The sequence below is a fragment of the Desmodus rotundus genome, chromosome X (assembly GCF_022682495.2).
Source record: "Desmodus rotundus isolate HL8 chromosome X, HLdesRot8A.1, whole genome shotgun sequence".
NCBI lineage: Eukaryota > Metazoa > Chordata > Mammalia > Chiroptera > Phyllostomidae > Desmodus > Desmodus rotundus.
In genome coordinates, this window is record NC_071400.1 from 41,028,635 (window position 1) to 41,046,517 (window position 17,883).

General features: G+C 40.9%; 1 protein-coding gene across 4 annotated transcripts; it reads right to left on the bottom strand.

The window, feature by feature from the left end:
• Window positions 1–10,419: 10,419 nt before the first annotated feature.
• GPRASP3 (G protein-coupled receptor associated sorting protein family member 3) lies at window positions 10,420–16,732 on the bottom strand. 4 transcript variants are annotated; one of them, XM_071220241.1, is made up of 5 exons: window positions 16,350–16,732; window positions 15,756–15,842; window positions 14,439–14,515; window positions 13,769–13,840; window positions 10,420–13,445 (listed from the first exon to the last, which is right to left on the bottom strand). In XM_071220241.1, the coding sequence occupies exon 5, from the start codon at window positions 13,141–13,143 to the stop codon at window positions 11,509–11,511; it is 1,635 nt and encodes a 544-aa protein (XP_071076342.1). In that variant the 5' UTR covers window positions 13,144–13,445; window positions 13,769–13,840; window positions 14,439–14,515; window positions 15,756–15,842; window positions 16,350–16,732; the 3' UTR covers window positions 10,420–11,508. The 4 variants fall into 4 exon arrangements, with proteins under 4 accessions (XP_071076342.1, XP_071076341.1, XP_071076343.1 ...); XM_071220240.1 differs by having other exon boundaries at window positions 15,756–15,845; XM_071220242.1 differs by having other exon boundaries at window positions 15,756–15,881.
• Window positions 16,733–17,883: the final 1,151 nt, after the last annotated feature.

Below are 17,883 nucleotides of genomic sequence, written 5' to 3' on the forward strand. Positions count from 1 at the left end.
ACTACTCAGCAGAAAGGATGAGCCTTGGCTGGTATAGCTTAGTGTATTGAGCGCTGGTCTGCAAACCAAAGGGATGCCAGTTTGATTCCCGGTCAGGGAACATGTCTGGGTTGCAAGTCAGGTCCCCAGTAGTAGGTGTGTGAGAGGCAACCACACATTGACGTTTCTTTCCCTCTCTTTTTCCCTTCCCCTCTGTCAAAAAATAAATAAATAAAATCTTTTAAAAATAAAAAGGAAGAAGGATCTCCTACCCTTTGCGGTAGGTGGAAATGGAGAACTTTATGCTAAGTGAAATAAGCCAGGCAGTGAGGGAAAAGTACCATATGATGTCACCTATAAGTGGAACCTAATCAAGAAAACAGGGAAACAAAATACAACCAGAGACTGAAATAAAGAACAAACTTACAGTAACCAGAGGGGCAGGGGGAGGGGATAACAGGGGAAAGAAGGGGAAGGGTCATCAAGGAACATGTGAAAAGGACCCATGGACAAAGCCAAAGGGTGGAAGGATTGAGGTTGGGAGGTGCGGGTGGATGAGACGGGGGAGAGTGATAGGGGTAAAATGGAAACAACTGTACTTGAACAATAATAAATAAAAAGATCTTTTAGTATTCTGTACCTTAATAAATAAATAAATAAATATTTAATTTTTCTCAGTTTTACTTAATAACATGGTAAATATCAATCAATACACCCCACATAAAAACTAAAGCTTTTGGTGTCCTCAATAATTTTAAAAGTACAAAAGTTTCTTGAAACAAAAAGTTTGAAAACCACAGCTATATTTGATGTCACATATGAGCTAGGTAGCTTTGTTGTCCTTTAAGCCCTAGAAAAACAAGATCCTAGACTAGATCCATAATATTAATGTGCAGGGATTAATGAGTCTCAGGAGGTCTATATAGAATCCAGTGTCTGAGCCCCTGCCAATTATAGTATGCACATAAACTAGGTGTCTGTGATATTCTTGGAGCCCCAGAAGGCAATATATTAAAGAAGTACAATGACAAAATTATCTAGGCAACATGCTGGGGTAAAGGTCAGGAGTTTCCTGGGTCCTCTGGTCAGAGGAATTGCCAATGATAAGGCATTGGGTGAGTTATTTTCCTTCTACAGGCCCAAACTGCTCACCAGGATGAAACTGGGGAGACTTCCCAACTGCCCTACAGACCTACAAGATCCCAGGTGGGCAAGCACTTTTGGCTTTCAGCAGGGTAGGAAGGAAGGAAGGAAGGAACTCTGTAAAGGCCAAGGAATTATTTTAATGTGACTGAAAAAGTTTAACAAGAGGAAAATTTCATTCTATTGCTTACTCTGAAATATTAATAGAAAGAAGTGGTCTCTGTTGAGTGCAAGGTCAAAATTAACTCTTATTATTAATATTTATTGAAGTTCATTAATTGATGCAGGTAGAATATGAACGTCATCTAAATAAGAGTCCCTCTTTACTAGGAAAAATCACCAGTATCCTAATGCATTCTTTCTGTGACTTTCCTACTTTAATATGACTAGGGTCTGAGAGGAAAATTTTGATCTAACCATTCTCATTCAAGGAAGAGCTAATTTTTTCTTTTCTTTTATTGTTCAATTACAGTTGTCCCCATTATCCCCCCACTACTCTCCTCTGTCCTACCCACCCCACCTCCCACATCTTCCCTGCCCCCTGTTGTCTTTGTGCATGGGTCCTTTATACATGTTCCTTGATGACCCTTCTTGTTCTTCCCCCCATTATACCCTTCCCCCTCCCCTCTGGTCACTGTTTTACCCTTAGCCTGAGGTTATTTTTAGTCACTGCCCATGGAGGGGTTGTTCTGAAGTTGGGAGGGAAAGTAAATATGAATATAATTGGTAAAAATGCTCCCATTTTGATTTTTGTATCTATTTTGGAGAAAATCAGGAGAAAAGAATCTGAGCCTATTTTCTTTTTTAATGGCAGCACCTAATTTCTAGTGTATTCTTTGCACTCAACAAATGAATTTTCCCATTTTTATCCACTCATTGACCAATAGATATCTACTGATCACTCACGAATGACAAAAGGACAGTGAAAGATAACATGATAAATGTGACACAAAAAGTTTGAGGGTCATGAAAATAATGATGTAACATTTAGGCTGACACAACTGTGTAGCATCAGACAAGTGACATTATCTCTGAAATAGTTTCCTTTAGGGAATATAAATGAAAATGGTAAAATGAAATGCCATACATAAAGTACTTAGTGTAGTGTCTGCATATGAGAAGTAATCAAAAAAACCTGCCCTTCGCATCAACCCTGGTTTTTGTACCCTTATCACTAAACCTCCTGGTACTTGGTGAAAATAAAAAAAAAAAAATGTCTCCCAGATCAAGTTCTAGTGTGAAAAGAATAAGCACACTACCAGTGTTGTCATTCTCCTGGGGTGCTGTGTGTGTGTCTATATGTTAATTGTACAGCATAGAAACCACACCGGTTAGGGTTTAAACAAGTCAGGATCTGGGCCACAGAAAACTGCTATGTATAAGGGAGGATTAATTGAGTGTTAAGAGCATAGCCATTAAAATTAGACTAACTATATGGGAATACTGGCTGTGTCACTAATTAGCAATACAACCTGTAAAAGATTTCTCAACTTTTCTCAGCCTTAGTTTCTCCATCTATCAAATAAGAACAACAATAAATACATCAGAGGTTTTATAGAGTTAGGAAGGAAAATAAGCACACGTTTATATTACAAATGACCATTTTTGTGTTGTAGAATGGTTAGGGTGATATAATTGATATAGGAATGAAAATATCACCCATCTTCATGTAAGTGATGTGTGTACATTCCTGCTTCCTGTTTTCTTATTTTCTCTACCAGCAGCAGAGAAACAAGAGAACATGGTGTTGGTTGTATCATTAAAGTTACAGAGATACACCATCCCACAAAAGAACAAAGCAAAATCATGATTCTGCCAAGCAGAGCACTACAGTAAGAGGACAGAAATCTGGGTCCCAGGGCTCTATCCACCACATTCTCACTTTACGACTTCGAGTAAATCATTCCACCCATCCTTACATTCATCAGAAACAGAAAAACTACCACCTAGCTCTGGTGACCATCTAGAAGAAACATAATAAAGAGACACTTGCTATATTCTATACTAAAATAATTACCAGGCTAGAATAATTAACACCAACACAAGTATATAAAATTTTAAAAGCCTAGGAAGAGACCAAAGAATTTATAAGTGCTTATTGTGATGAAATTAGAATTTTCAAATCCCAAAGTAAAGAAAATAAAAGTTATTTTTATTAAATATTAAAAATAAAGTTAGATGTCCTGGATTTCCTGCACTTGCCTGGATTGCAGGCCAGGTCCCCAGTAGGGGGTGCACAAGGGGCAACCAAGCATTGATATTTCTCTCCCTCTCTCCCTCCCTTCCTCCTTGTCTAAAAATAAATAAATAAAATAAAAATAAAATTAGATTTCCTTATTCACAACATATTATATAAGATATAATAGTAAAGAAGGCAGAGATTATTTAAAGTCATATATTGAGATTTCAATATTTAAATTTAGAAAAGCAAACAGAAAACACCCAAGCAGAGCAACAAAAAGAAAAAAAAGAATTTTTAACAAATGAGGAAAGTCTAAGGGACCGCAGGTACAACATCAAGTGCAACAACAACATGCTAGAGGTACCAGAAAGAGAAGAGAGAAAGGGACTGAGGACCTGTTTGAAGAAATAATGGCTGAAAACTTTCCAAACCTAGTGAAAGAAAAAGACACACAAGTCCAGGAAGTACAGACAGTCCCAATCAAGATGAACCCAAAGACGCTCACACCAAAACATCATAATTAAAATGCCAAAGGTTAAAGATAAAGACATCTTAAGAGCACAAAGAGAAAGACAGTTATCTACAGGGAATTCTGATAAGGCTATCAGCTGATTTCTCAACAGAAACACTTCAGGCCAGTATGGATTGGCATGAAATATTCAAAGTGATGAAAAGCAAGGACCTACAACCAAGACTACTTTATCCAGCAAGGCTATGATTTAAAACTGAAAGTGAAATAAAGACCTTCCTAGAGGAAAAAAAAGCTTAAGGATTATATTACCACCAAACCAGTATTCTATGCAAGAAATATTAAGGCAACTTCTTTAAGAAGAAGAAAGGATAAAAGAAATAGAGAGAGGAGCACAGGTATAAAGAATAAAATGGCAATAAATAAGTACCTAACAATAATAACTTCAAGTGCAAATGGTTTAAATAAATGCTCTAGTCAAAAGACATAGGGTAGCTAAATGGATAAGAAAACATGACCCATATATATGCTGTCTATAAGAGACTCACCTCAGAACAAAAGACAGACACAGACTGAAGGTGAAGGGATGGAAAAAGATATTCCATAAAAATGGAAACGAAAATAAACTTAGAGTAACAATACTTATATCAGACAAAATGGACTTTAACAAAAGACAAAGGACGTTACATAATATGAAAGGGATCAATCACACAAGAGGATATAACCCTTGTAAACAAATATGCACCCAACATAAGAATACCTAAATATATAAAGAAAATCTTGGTGAATATAAAAGGAGAGATTGGCAGTACCACAGTCATAATAAGGAGTGTTAACAACCCATTGGCATCAGAGGATAGATTTTCAAAACAAAAAAAATCTACAAGGCAAAAGAGGTCTTAAAGGGCACACTTGAATTGATGGGTTTAACTGATATTTGCAGAATATTGTATCTCAAAGCAGCAGACTACACATTCTTCTCGAGTGCACGTTGAACATTCTCTAGGATAGACCACATGGAAGGTCACAAAACAAGCCTCAACAAATTCAAGAAAATTGAAACCATATCAATCTTCTTCTTGGATTACAATGGCTTTAAACTAGAAACCAACCTCAAGGAAAATACTCAAAAATATTCAAATTCATGGAGACTGAATAATATGATAGTAAATAATGAATGGGTTATCAAAGAGATCAAGGGAGAAATCAAAATGTTTTTGGAAACAAATGAAAATGAACTCACAACAGTCCAAAACTTATAGGACACAGCAAAGGCAGTCCTGAGAGGGAAGTTCAAAGTGATACAGTCCTACCTAAAAAAGATAGAATCATTTCAAATAAACAGCCTAACCCTACACCTACAAGAACAGGAGGAACAACAACAGACAAAGCCCAAAACCAGTTGAAGGAAGAACATAATCAAGATCAGAGCAGAGCTAAATGACATAGAGACTAAAAGAACAATTCAAAGGATCAATCCAGGAGCTGGTTCTTTGAAAAGATAAACAAAATTGGCAAGTCTTTAAGCAGACTCATTAAGAAACAGAAAGGACCCAAATAAATAAAATCAGAAAAGATAGAAGAGAGATTACAACTGATACCATAGAAAAATGAAGGACTGTTAAGAAATTACTACAAACAACTACAAGACATCCTGGGCACAATGGGCAAATTTCTAGAAAGACGTAATCTTACAAAACTGAATCAGGAAGAAGCAGAAAGCCTGAATGGATTGATAACAATTAGTGAAATTGAAGCAGTAATAATAATAATAAAGAAAAAATCTCCCAAAACACAAACTCCCTGGACCAATGGCTTCACAGGTGAATTTTACCAAATTAGGGAAAAGCTGACTCCTATCCTTCTCAAACTATTCTAAAAAATTCAAGATGTGGGAAGACTCCTAACCTCTTTTTATGAGGACCATATTATCCTAAATCCAAAACCAGGTTAAGACACAACAAAGAAAGAAATCTGCAGGTGAATATCGCTGATGAACATATATGCTAAAATCCTCAACAAAATATTGGCAAACAGCATCCAGCAATACATGAAAAAGATCATAAACCATGATCAAGTGAGATTCATTCAGTGATGTAAGGATGATATAATATTCATAAATCAGTAAATGTAATAACAATAAATGTAACACCACATAAACAAAATGAAAGACAAAAAACACATGACCATATCAATAGATGCTAAAAAGGCATTTGATAAAGTACAGCAATGGTTTATGATAAAAACTCTCAGCAAACTGGGAATAGAAGGAGCATACCTCAACATAATAAAGGTCATATACGAGAACCTATAGCCAACATCATACTCAATGGGCAAAAACTAAAAACTTTCCCACTAAGATCAGGAACAAGACAAGGACATTGCTTTCACCACTCTTATTCAACATAGTACTGGAAGTCCTAGCCACAACAATCAGACAAGAAAAAGCAATAAAAGGCATCCAAATTGGAAAGGAGGAAATGAAACTGTCACTGTTTGCAGATGACATGATAGTGTACATGGAAAATCCTATAGACTCTGCCAAGAAACTACTCGACCTAATAAATGAATTTGGCAAAAAAAGCTGGATACAACGTCAATACTCAGAAATCAAAGGCATTCCTGTATACCAACAATGAAACTGCAGAAACAGAAATCAGGAAAAAAAATCCCATTTGATATAGCAACAAGAAAAATAAAGTACCTAGGAATAAACCTAACCAAGGAGGTAAAAGACCTGTACTCAGAAAACTACACAACACTGAAGAAAGAAATTAAGGAAGACACAAACAAATGGAAGCATGTACCATGCTCAGGGATTGGAAGAATTAACATCATCAAAATGGCCATTCTACCCAAAGCAATCTATAGATTCAACACCATCCCTGTTGAAATACCAATGATGCATTTCACAGACTTAGAACAAATATTTCAAAAATTTATGTGGAACCAAAAATGACCCTAAATAGCCACAGCAATCTTGAGAAAGAACAAAGTAGGAAGAATCACAATACCTGATATCAAATTATATTATGGGGTCACTGTAATCAAGTCTGATAGTGGCACAAGAACAGACACATAGATTAATGGAACAGAAAAGAGCCCAGGAATAAACCCATATCTCTATGGTCAATTAACATTTGGCAAAGGAGACAGAAGCATAAAATGGAGTAAAAATAGCCTCTTCAACAAAAGGTGCTAGGAGGTTTGCAATGGTACATGTAAAAAAATGAACTAAACCAGCCACTTACACCATACACCAGAATAAACTCAAAATGGATAAAAGACTTAAACATAAGCCACACTATAAGAGCCCTAGAGGAAAACATAGTTAGTAAAATTTAAGGTATCCCACACAGCAACATTTGCACTGAAATAAAGGGAAATAAAGGAAAAAATTAAAAAAATGGGACTGTATCAAATTAAAAAGCTTCTGTACAGCTAAAGAAAACATTATCAAAGTGAAAAAGGAACCAACCATATGGGAAAACATATTTGTCAATGATACCTCAGACAAGGGTTTGATCTCTAAAATATATAAAGAACTCACAGAACTCAACACTATAAAGACAAACAATCCAATTAATAAATGGGTGAAGGCCCTGAACAGACACTTCTCCAAGGAGTTCATACAGATGGCTCATAGACAAATGAAAAAATGCTCATCGCTACCCATCAGCATCAGAGAGATGCAAATTAAAACCACAACGAGATATCATCTCACACCTGTCAGAATGGCGATCATTAATAAATCAACAAACAACAAGTGCTGGTGAGGCTGTGGAGAAAAGGAAACTCTAGTGCCCTGTTGGTGGGAATGCAGACTGGTGCAGCCGCTGTGGAGAACAGTATGGAATTTCCTCAAAAAACTAAAAATGGAACTGTCTTCTGACCCAGATATTCCACTACTGGGATTGTACCCTAAGCATCCTGAAACACCAATTCAAAAGAACCTATGCACTCCTATCCTCAGAGCAACATTATTTATAATAACCAAGTGCTGGAAGCAACCTATGAGTCCATCAGTAAATGAGTGGATCAAAAATTGGCACATTTACACAATGGAATACTATGCAGCAGGAAAAAATGAAGGAACTCCCACCATTAGCCACAGTATGGATGAAACTAGACAGTATTATGCTAATTGAAATAAACCGGGTGGCGAAAGATAAATACCGTTGTGATCTCACTTCTAACAGGAACCTAACAACCAAAAAAAACAACTAAGGAGCAAAACAGAACCAGAGGCATGAAACAAGGAACAAACTGATAGGGATCAGAGAGGCAGGGGGAGCAGGATAAGTGAGGAAAGAAGGGATAGGCTCTACTTAAAGAACAAGTATAAATGACCCATGGACATTGGCAACAGGGTGGGGATTGACTGTGTGAGCAGGGGCTTGGGCGGGACAGGGGAGAGCAATGGGGAAGAATTGGGACAACTATAATAGAATAAAACAAACTTTAAAAATAGTGAAGTCAGAGCACTCAAACTGCCTGATTTCAAGACATAATAAAGGTACAGTAATGAAGAGAGTCTGGCATCATAATCAAGACACACAACTAGATCAATGTAACAGAATAACAAGTTCAGAAACAGACCCACACATACAGGGACAATTGAGTTTTGACAGATATGCAAAGCAGCTCAGTGGAGAAAGAAGTCTTTTAAGCAAGTGATGCTGCAACAATTAGTTATCACTACGCCAAAAAATGAACTTCAACCTATGATTTACATCACATACAACTCAAAGTGGATCATAAACTAACATGTGAATCCTAAAACTGTAAAACTTTTAAGAATATAGGATAAAATTTTTGTAACCTTGTTTAGGCAACAATTTCTTAAATGTAACACTAAAAACACAGCTAGTAAAAAGAATTGTTCTTCATCAAGATTAAAAACTTCTGCTCTTCAAAATATATTTTATGAGAATAAAGAAAATCCAGATGTTGAAAAAATATTTGTAAAAGATATATTTGATAATTGACTTGTATCCAGCATATATAAAGAACTCTTTAAAAAATCAATAAGCCCTGGTTGGTGTGGCTCAGTGGATTGAGTGCTGGTCTGTGAATCAAAGAGTTGCTGGTTCAATTCCCAGTCAGAGCACATGCCTGGGTTCTGGGCCAGGTCCCCAGTAGGGAGTGTGGGAGAGGTAACCACACATTGATGTTTCCCTCTTTCGCCTTCCCTTCCCCTTTCTCTAAAAATAAAACCTTTTTTAAAAATCAAAAAAAAATGGACAATCCAATTTTTAAAAAATGTTATTCAATTACAGTTGTCTGCCTTTTCTCCCCATCTCTCTACCCCACTCCAGCCAAACCCACCTCCCTCCCCCACCTCCACCCTCCCCCTTGATTTTGTCCATGTGTCCTTTATAGTAGTTCCTGTAATTCCCCTCTCCCCACTGCCCCCTCCTCACTCCCCCCTGGCTATTGTTAGATTGTTCTTAACTTCAAAGTCTCTGGTTATATTTTGTTTGCTTTTTTCTTCTAGCCAAGTACTGGAAGCAACCTAAGTGCCCATCAGCAAATGAGTGGATCAAAAAACTATGGTATATTTACACAATGGAATTCTATGCAGCGGAAAGAAAGGAGCTTATACCCTTTGCAACAGCATGGATTGAACTGGAGAGCATTATGCTAAGTGAAATAAGCCAGATGGTGAGGGACAAATATCATATGATCTCACCTGTAACTGGAACATAATCAACAATCCAATTTTTTAAAAAGGCAAAAGACTTACACATACATCATACAAGATATATGGATGGCAAATGTGCATATGAAAAGATGTCCATTATCATTAGTCAAATTAGAATGAGATATGGTTAAAATCCAAGACTGGCCACACCAAGTGTTAGCAAGGATGTGGAGTAATTAGCAATCTCATACACTGCTCATGAATGTAAAATGTCACACTTTGTAAAATCTAAGTTACATAAACATGATCCGGTTATCCCAAAATAAAAGCAAAGTGTATGTCCATAGAAACAGTTGTACACAAATGCTGACAGCAGCTGTTTGTAATAGCCCCAATCTGGAAACAGTCCAAACGTCTAACAGGTGAACAGGTAAGAAACTGTGGTTTAGTCATATAGTGGAATATTACTTGGTAATAAAAAGCAATGCTTTATTGATATGTATAATATGTACGGATTTTAAATTATAGTGACAGAAAACAGACCCACCAAAAGAATACAGTGATCCCATTTATATAAAATTACAAAAAATGAGAATGATTCTATGTTGTCATAAAGCAGATTAGTTGTGTAAGGTAGAGACACAGGGAGGGGTGGGAGAGGGATTACAAGAAACGTTTGGGGGTGTTAAGATACGCTCACTGTCTTGACTGTGGTAACTTCACATGTATATACATGTATCAAAACATCAAGTTGTATATTTTGAATATGTAGTTTAATGTGTATCAATTATAGCTCAATGAAGCTATTAAATGAAAAGCATGTGGCAGATCTGTATAATACTAAATTGAAAATTTAATTGGAAAGATAAAAAGCAAGTTGCAGATCACTATAGCCCTATTTTTGCAAAAGAATTTGTGCACATGGTTTAGGATATGCAATGAAAGATTAGACACTATGCATCAACTGTGGACACACACAAAAAACACTGAGTGATTCAAAAATACGTTGCAGAAGCATCTTTATTGACATGGAAAGATGTTCACAATATACAGACCGTGGCAGGGGTAAGCAAGTTACACACAGTATTTACAGTATGATCTTGTGTTAGTTTCTAAACTGTTTAGAAATTTCAAAGCATATAACCCATTATTTTCACAAACTGAGACATTCTCTTCAGCTGAGACCAGGGATTGTAATTCCTACAATGAGCCTTGGAGAACACATCCAATAATCCAGAAGTATTTAACCTGCCAGAAGTATTTATTCATACTGGAGGTGATCCAATATGACGGGGTGTGTGTGTATCACCACCTAGCTCACAGGAGCACTGTGGGGAGACAGCAATAGGAACCTGTGAAGCATAGTGCCAACGCAGTATCTGACATAAGAGCAGGCACTCAGGAAATGCTTCCTCCCTACACCTACCTCCTTTCTCTTCCGTGAGATGACTTTGACAAATTAAATAGCCTAACAATGAGTTATAAATGTAGTAGCAACATCTGAAAAAGAGTATTACATTTCATCCAGGAGTCAGGGCCATTTGTGTTGAAGAGTAAGTTATACGCTGCAGGCAGAGTGAGAGAGAATAGCAATTCTTCTTACATTAAACAGCTTATAGAAACCCCTACCTTCTTTACATATTGAGAGTATACATTTTGCAATGTGTGACAGTGTGAATATATGTATAATCAGTTAGTTATCTTTTTGTGTATATATGCCTTACTTCTGCAACTAGATTGTAAGGTTTTTGTTTGTTTTTTTTTTTTTTTTTGCAATTTGAAGCCACAAATGGATCTAAGCAGATATAAATGAACAAGTTAGCTTACTCAGGATAAACAGGTTCATTAATTTCTTAAGTAAAATGTTGAGTAGTGCCCCATCTACACAAGATAAAAATCAACAGGCATTTTTAGCTCACGATGTAGTATTTGACTCCCCAAATGGTCTATCTGAAACCTAGAGACTGTCACAGGTAATATTGTTAAAGATGTAATTTATAATGTACACACTGAAATAAAGCATTATGCAAGGCTTTTTGAGAACAGAAAATTAGATTTGGAGATTGTTCTGTCTTTGTTTCTGGGATCATTCTACATTGTTTCAATAATCACTTTAACATCGCGGAAAATGGCCATGAGTGTACTGTAACTCAAGTGATTGACAACTACAATTGAGCCCTTTCTGAAATGCTCCTTTATGTTAATAAATATGGCCACGGCACTAACAAGATTGGCTTTCGCTTCTTTCTGGTTAAAGACTAGTTTTAATGCTGCTAATGCCTTTGTATTGATCATGTCTCTGGCTGCAACTGGGTTTTCAGACATATTCAAAAGTACTTTCAAAACAAGATTTCTGGTTTTACAATTCCCCTGGGAAAGCAAATTAAAAAGCTCTGAAAAGTAACTGGCCACAATATGGTGATGGTTAGAATCTGCAGTCAGTTGCCCAAGTATTTTTAAGCCAGACTGCTGTCCGGGTGAGTTCAGGGGAAAAGACATGGTTTCCTTACACATGTGTTTAACATGTAATTCAGTCTTGCGGTGTCTTTCATTCCCAGAAGGGGGATTCAGTGTAATTACAGCTGTTTTTTTCACGTCAGAGGAAGGAAAACTGAGCAAACTTTCAATAAGCGTCACTACACCTACCTCATTAATAAACTCTTGGACAGATGGATGAACATTAATAATCCCCATTGCAATTTGAGCTATTTTATGAATGAGAGGATCAGTAGTTGACTTAAGTAAGGTAACAAGTTTTTCAAATTCCTCAGAATTCATGTAGCATTCTATTTTGCAAGGGCAAGCAAATGGCTTAATCCCATTCATCTCTCTGATCCTGATTTGGCGTCTAATCTCCTCTATGGTCTGAACGCAAGGATCGGAACCAAACGGGTACTCCTGGACAGACTGTAAGCACGAGGGTGTGTTCTTAGAAAGACACTCTGTTGGTCCAGGCAAAGATTGAGTATTTTCCTCAGCTGAGGCCAGGACAATATACGAAGGAGGCCTTGTCTCAGATGGGACTTGGGATCTAAATCCTAACACTGCTGGAGTTACAGCAGGGGCTTTGGGCCAGACAGTTACCTCAGACCAGTCCTTGGGCCTATTTTCTTCATTAATTTCAATCACAGGCTGGGGCCTAACTATCCTGCTCACAGGTTTAGGATTAGGGTCAAAACTAGTTTCATCTCCATCCCAAAACCAGTTCCCAATAACGTTCTCTTCCTCCTCTTCAGCCCCTGGCGTAGCCTTACAGGTAGCCCCATCTACAGGCTCTAACTTCTCAGTACAAGATGGACCAGCAACAGCAACTTTACCTTCATCCTTGGCACTGGAATGATTACCAGTCTCTTCTTCATTCCAGAACCAGGGACCAACACTAGCCTCTTCCCCAGCCCAGAACCAGGCATCACTACCAGCCTTATCTTTACATGTAGACCTGGAGTTGGCACTAGCCCCAGCCACACAACACTGAGATACTCGAGTGGCCTCATCTTCAACTTTGGGACTGAAATTTGCCAGGGCTCCTTCTTTCATCTCAGTCGCAATCTTGTTCTTAGACACTGTCTTCATCTCTGCCACTGCATTTGCCGGCAACCCTGGACCGGCTACTGCTTTAGCCTGGGTCTTGGCTACAGGTCTGACTCTGCCAGTAGCCTCCCTCTTTGTTTTAGCTTCTGCACCAGTTGTTTTCTCAGTTTTGGCCTTGTTTCTACTCCTAGTCATGGTTAAAGCCCAGTTATATCAATAACCCTATAGAGTCAGGGCCTTGGTTCTCAATGTGTCCCAGGTCGTATCTTGACACACTTTCACTCAGTCAGAGATAAACTGTGTAGCAAGAGTTAGAGTCAATTGCCAGTTTAGCAGTCACACAGTCCCAGTTCCAAACACAAAGCCTCTGTCAATGATACAGGCAGGGGGCAGAGGCACTCAGACTGAGGGAAGACGATGGTTCCTAACTGCAGACCTGTTGAAAGTGATAATCTTCTGCCACTCCAAGACCACTACAGCCACCGCTGGAGATAGACCTGAGGTGGAAGAAAGAAATGGACTTTGAGCTTCTTCCAAGGGTGCTTATCTATGTAGATAGCAACAGAGGACGTGAGAGAAAAGAGATGGACTGTATGACAGGAAGTGGAATTACAGATGACTCTTACCTCATTTTATCCCTTCCACCCTCCCACTAATGCCCAACAATGTCCTGCCTGGGCACTACCACACTCTTCTCTGCATTAAATAGGAGCAGGGATGACAGGAAAGCTTGCTGAAAGTAAGAGAGGATAGAGGATCCACTGCCTTTGGTATACACCACTATACTCTATAGATCTATCCAGGTGGGCCTCATACCAACCTGCACTGATCTCCTTCCTTCCTTTCTTGCTTCCAGTGTTAATAAGCCCTACAGCTGAAATCACAGGCAGACCTATGGACAAAAACACAGGAGGGAATGGAAATTAAGAGTTTTGGTGGACAGACATGCACTTCGGTTTTTAAACCCAATACCTACATTTCCAAATCTGGGGCTTTGGTTATACAGTTGACTCTTGAACAATGTGGAGGTTACAGGCAATGACCTCCTCCACAGTTGAAAATCCACGTATAACTAAAATAGGCTCTGCGCACATATGGATCCCTAACCAAAAAGTTGAATCTAGTACAATGCAAGCTTGAACTGCAGTCAGTAGAACTGTGTGAGTCAACTGAACTGTGGCTAGTTGGAAAAAATCCACATATAAGTGGACCCACACAGTGGAAACTCATGTTTGCTCAAGGGTCAACCATATGTTTCTCACCTCCTTGGTCCTCCCTCATGGCTTCCTTTCCCATTTCCTGGGTGTCTACCCATAACCCTATAGGCACAATCTTGGCTCACCCCATCCCCATTTCCTATACAAAAATATGAGGGCAGAGCTATCTAGAGTGATGGAAGTCAATGAATCCAAGATGTAATCTGGTCTCATCCACTTGCCAACAGCCAATTCCCATATCTAGTCAATAGGGGTTCTCACGCTCATACTCACCTTGGATCCAGATAAACAGTTTCGGTCCTCTTAATGAAACTGAAAGTCAAAAGCTACCTCCAGATTTCTATAGGAACCTATAAAGAAACAAATGTACAGATAGACAAACAGGCAGAGAGAAGAGATTGAAATGGGCCAACACCCACGACAAGCATAACAACATGTGCTTTTTTATATTCAAGGTCATGTTAAATGTCTCCCACCTATCTGTCCCTGTCAAATGATTCCCCATCCATTCCTCTAAGACCTGCAGCTTGTCTAATTACAGCCCCCAACTCTAAAGTCAGTCATTTTCCACGCAGAAGCCACACTTCTTTCCTTGAGCAAAAATATGACGTGCAAGAGTGGGTAGTGGAAAATAGGCAACTGTATTTAGAAAGTAGGCAGAAAAATAATGGGGACTGTTATTTCAATAGAATCTTTGCATGCTGCTGCCCTTTCTCCTTCTCCATTGTATACATAGGCCCTCCCTTATTCACCACCAATGGTGGCCAGCCCACACAGCAGATCTCAGGAGATGCTATCCTTCCCTCCAGAGATCAGTCCTGTAGCTGGAAAACAGTCACACCACACAGAAATGGGGGAGGAGGGGGGAGTATTCAGCAAAACACCAAGAAAATATGTTGACAATGATACAAAAATTTCAGGTTAGTGAATAGATACCCAGTGTTCCTAACACCTCCTTTTCAAGAATCAGGAAATAAACAGATAAATGTCTCTGGACTCCCACGGTTCCTCAGGCTCTCAAAAACTCTACAAAATCTTTTGTGAGACTGTCACTACACCAAAATGAGACAGGCTGTGAGGGGTAGTTGGAGACGGAGTTTGTTTCCTGAATTAGAAATTAAACAAGCAGACTCACTTCATGATTTCAAAATGGACTCTACAGAAAACTGTGCCCTCTATTCTGAACCGCCATTACCTCAACTTATTAAAGTGGGCTGGGATGTTGAGTAAACAGATCCTGAATGAGAAAGACTGATTAATAGCACACTATTTATTTCCATGGACTCCTCACCCTGTCATCTGGTTGCATTTAATTGAATGCAAAACATAAACATGGAAGGTAATAAAACTGCAGTATTAAGAAGCAGGTAAACGTTTCATTTTGGTGTCTTCTTAATCTCCATATTCAGTCCCCTGCGTTGAAATCAAACAGGTAGGAAGATAAGGCAGGAAGTCAAGGGAATTGTCTAGAAGCTGGTAGACAGGGAAATTTTAAGATTCCTGGATGGTTGACCTGTTATGGTCTCAGTCACCCCCCTATTGGGGTCTCCAGTCAATTGTTGTTGCCCACCAACCCCCATCCGCACACACCTCCAGAAATCCACGCTATTTTCGTGCTCCAACTTTTTCTCCAGCCGCTCCTCTACAGATGCAGCCTGCCGCCCGAAATCGCCAGACCTACTGCGCAGACAGGAGACTTGGGCATCAACGAGGTGCCTGTGGGAAGGGAGAGCACCCAGGACGCGGGGCCCAACAGGCCCCCTTTCCAGAATCACAGGCCTGAGTAGCCAACGCCACCCCCCCCCCCCTCCAGCCCAGCTCCCGCTCCGCCATTTCTCCCGCAGCAGCCTCCCACCCCCACAGCCCTCTCCCAGTACAGACACCGTCGAAGGCGGGGTGCGGGCGCCGGGAAAGATGGTTGGGGAGCAGCCGGCGTGATTCGCTTCCGCGGGACCATGGGGAGCCTGTCTGGCCACCCCAGCGCCCTGAGCCCGGCGCCCGCCAGCCGCCGCCTCCTCCTCCCCCCCCCCCCCCCCGGGCTCCCGCAGCGCTGCGCACCTCTAACGAACCAGCTCCGACCGGCCGGGTCGCCTCCTCCTCGCCGGGCTGTCAGGGCCTGGACGTGGGCTGGAGGCTGGTGGAGAGTGGGGCACCACCCTCCGCCCCCACCACACCCCCACTTGCCTTTACGGGCTCACGGCCCGGGTGGTCGTCTCCCCTCCTCTCGGAGCTCCTCACTCAGCTTCCCGCTGCCCTCAGTGCGCTCCGAACGGCGAAGAGGCGTCCAACCTCCCCACCCACCTCTCCCGCTGGCCGCTGCACCAAAACGGGAAAAGGTTGCGCAGGATGCGGCACAAACCCCTGGCAGCGAGGGTGTCGGGAAGAGGGGCGGAGGGATATGGCACGAACGGTTCGACGCCCCCTCCCAGTCCACTGTAGTTCCGACTGGGAGGGGGCGGGGCCGGGAACAAGGCCGGGGGCGGGCGGAACCCCCGCCTGCCTTTGTGGATTTACGCACCCCCCTACCTGGCGGTCACCCTCACAGTCCGGGCACTACAACCTATGGGACCGGCGGGCCGGGGCCGGGGTGCGGGTTGGGGAGGTCAGAAGCAGCTGCGGGGGAGGCAGCAGCGGATGGATACAAACCGCCCCTTGGTGCGTGTGAATCGCCAGACATCTCCCTCTGCCCGCCTCCCCCTCCCCCATCCCACCCGCCGTCCATCTGGGACGCCGGTGGGGGAGGGGCTGTGGGGACTGCGGGCTGGGAGGGGAGAGGCGATCCGAAGCCAGACCACCCCGGACGTCGTGGGATAGCCCCCAAGGTTTTCTTTTACTGTTCGCGAGTGAGGGAGGGGAGGAAGTCGGGCGGGGGCTGCCACGGAGGCCTCACCATTTGGCGAGCAGACCTAGATCTCTAACCCTAGGAAACAATCCACTGCTCTGCGTCCAGAGTCATTTTTTCTGTCACACTGCTTTTTCTCTCATTCGAAAGGGTTACCCATGTTGCCATTTTGCGGTCCCCACGGTGGTCCAAGAGTTCCTTTGCCTGTCAAGACCCACACTGGTCCAGCAATCCTCGCTGTCCGTCGCCCCACAGCCAAGTGTCAAACACCAGATAGGGCAGGTCCTGGCTTCCCTTCCTCTGCTCTGTCAAGTCTTCTCCTGCAGTCACATCCAAGCTCTCATGATGTTTGGCAGTCTGGAAATGTGGCAGGGATTAGAACCAGCTTGGATTCAGCACTTCCCATACGCACCTGTTTAGTTTATCCATTAGAACTATTAACATATTCATCGTATATATTTTAAGTTCCCTGATAATTACACAATCTGCATGGTATTTGAATCTGCTTCTGATGTTTGCTTCTTATTTTCAAACTGCTTTTTCTGGCCTTTTAGCATACCCTTTAATCTGTGGCTGAAAGCTGGATATAAGGCATTGGGCAACAGGAACGGAGGTGAATAGACAATTAGCAATAATTTGTATGTTAGGCTGGTTAGCTGTTGAGCTTTATGTAATGTTTGCTGTAGCTGTTATACTCTTTTTTTTTTTTTTTGTCTTACCTCTTATCGTTGGGCTTCCCTAATTACTCCATGCAGAGTCTGCATGTTACAGCTTTTAGCTATATTCCACTCTTATTATACTGCAGGTTTGTGATGTGGTTAAAACTTGTGGAGAGCGTGCTATATCATCTGAAAATTAAATTCCAGTGCTTTGTGG

What these genes read in the sequence shown, in the direction of transcription:
- GPRASP3 (XM_071220241.1), bottom strand. Translation starts at nt 13,143, where the DNA reads ATGACTAGGAGTAGAAACAAGGCCAAAACTGAGAAAACAACTGGTGCA.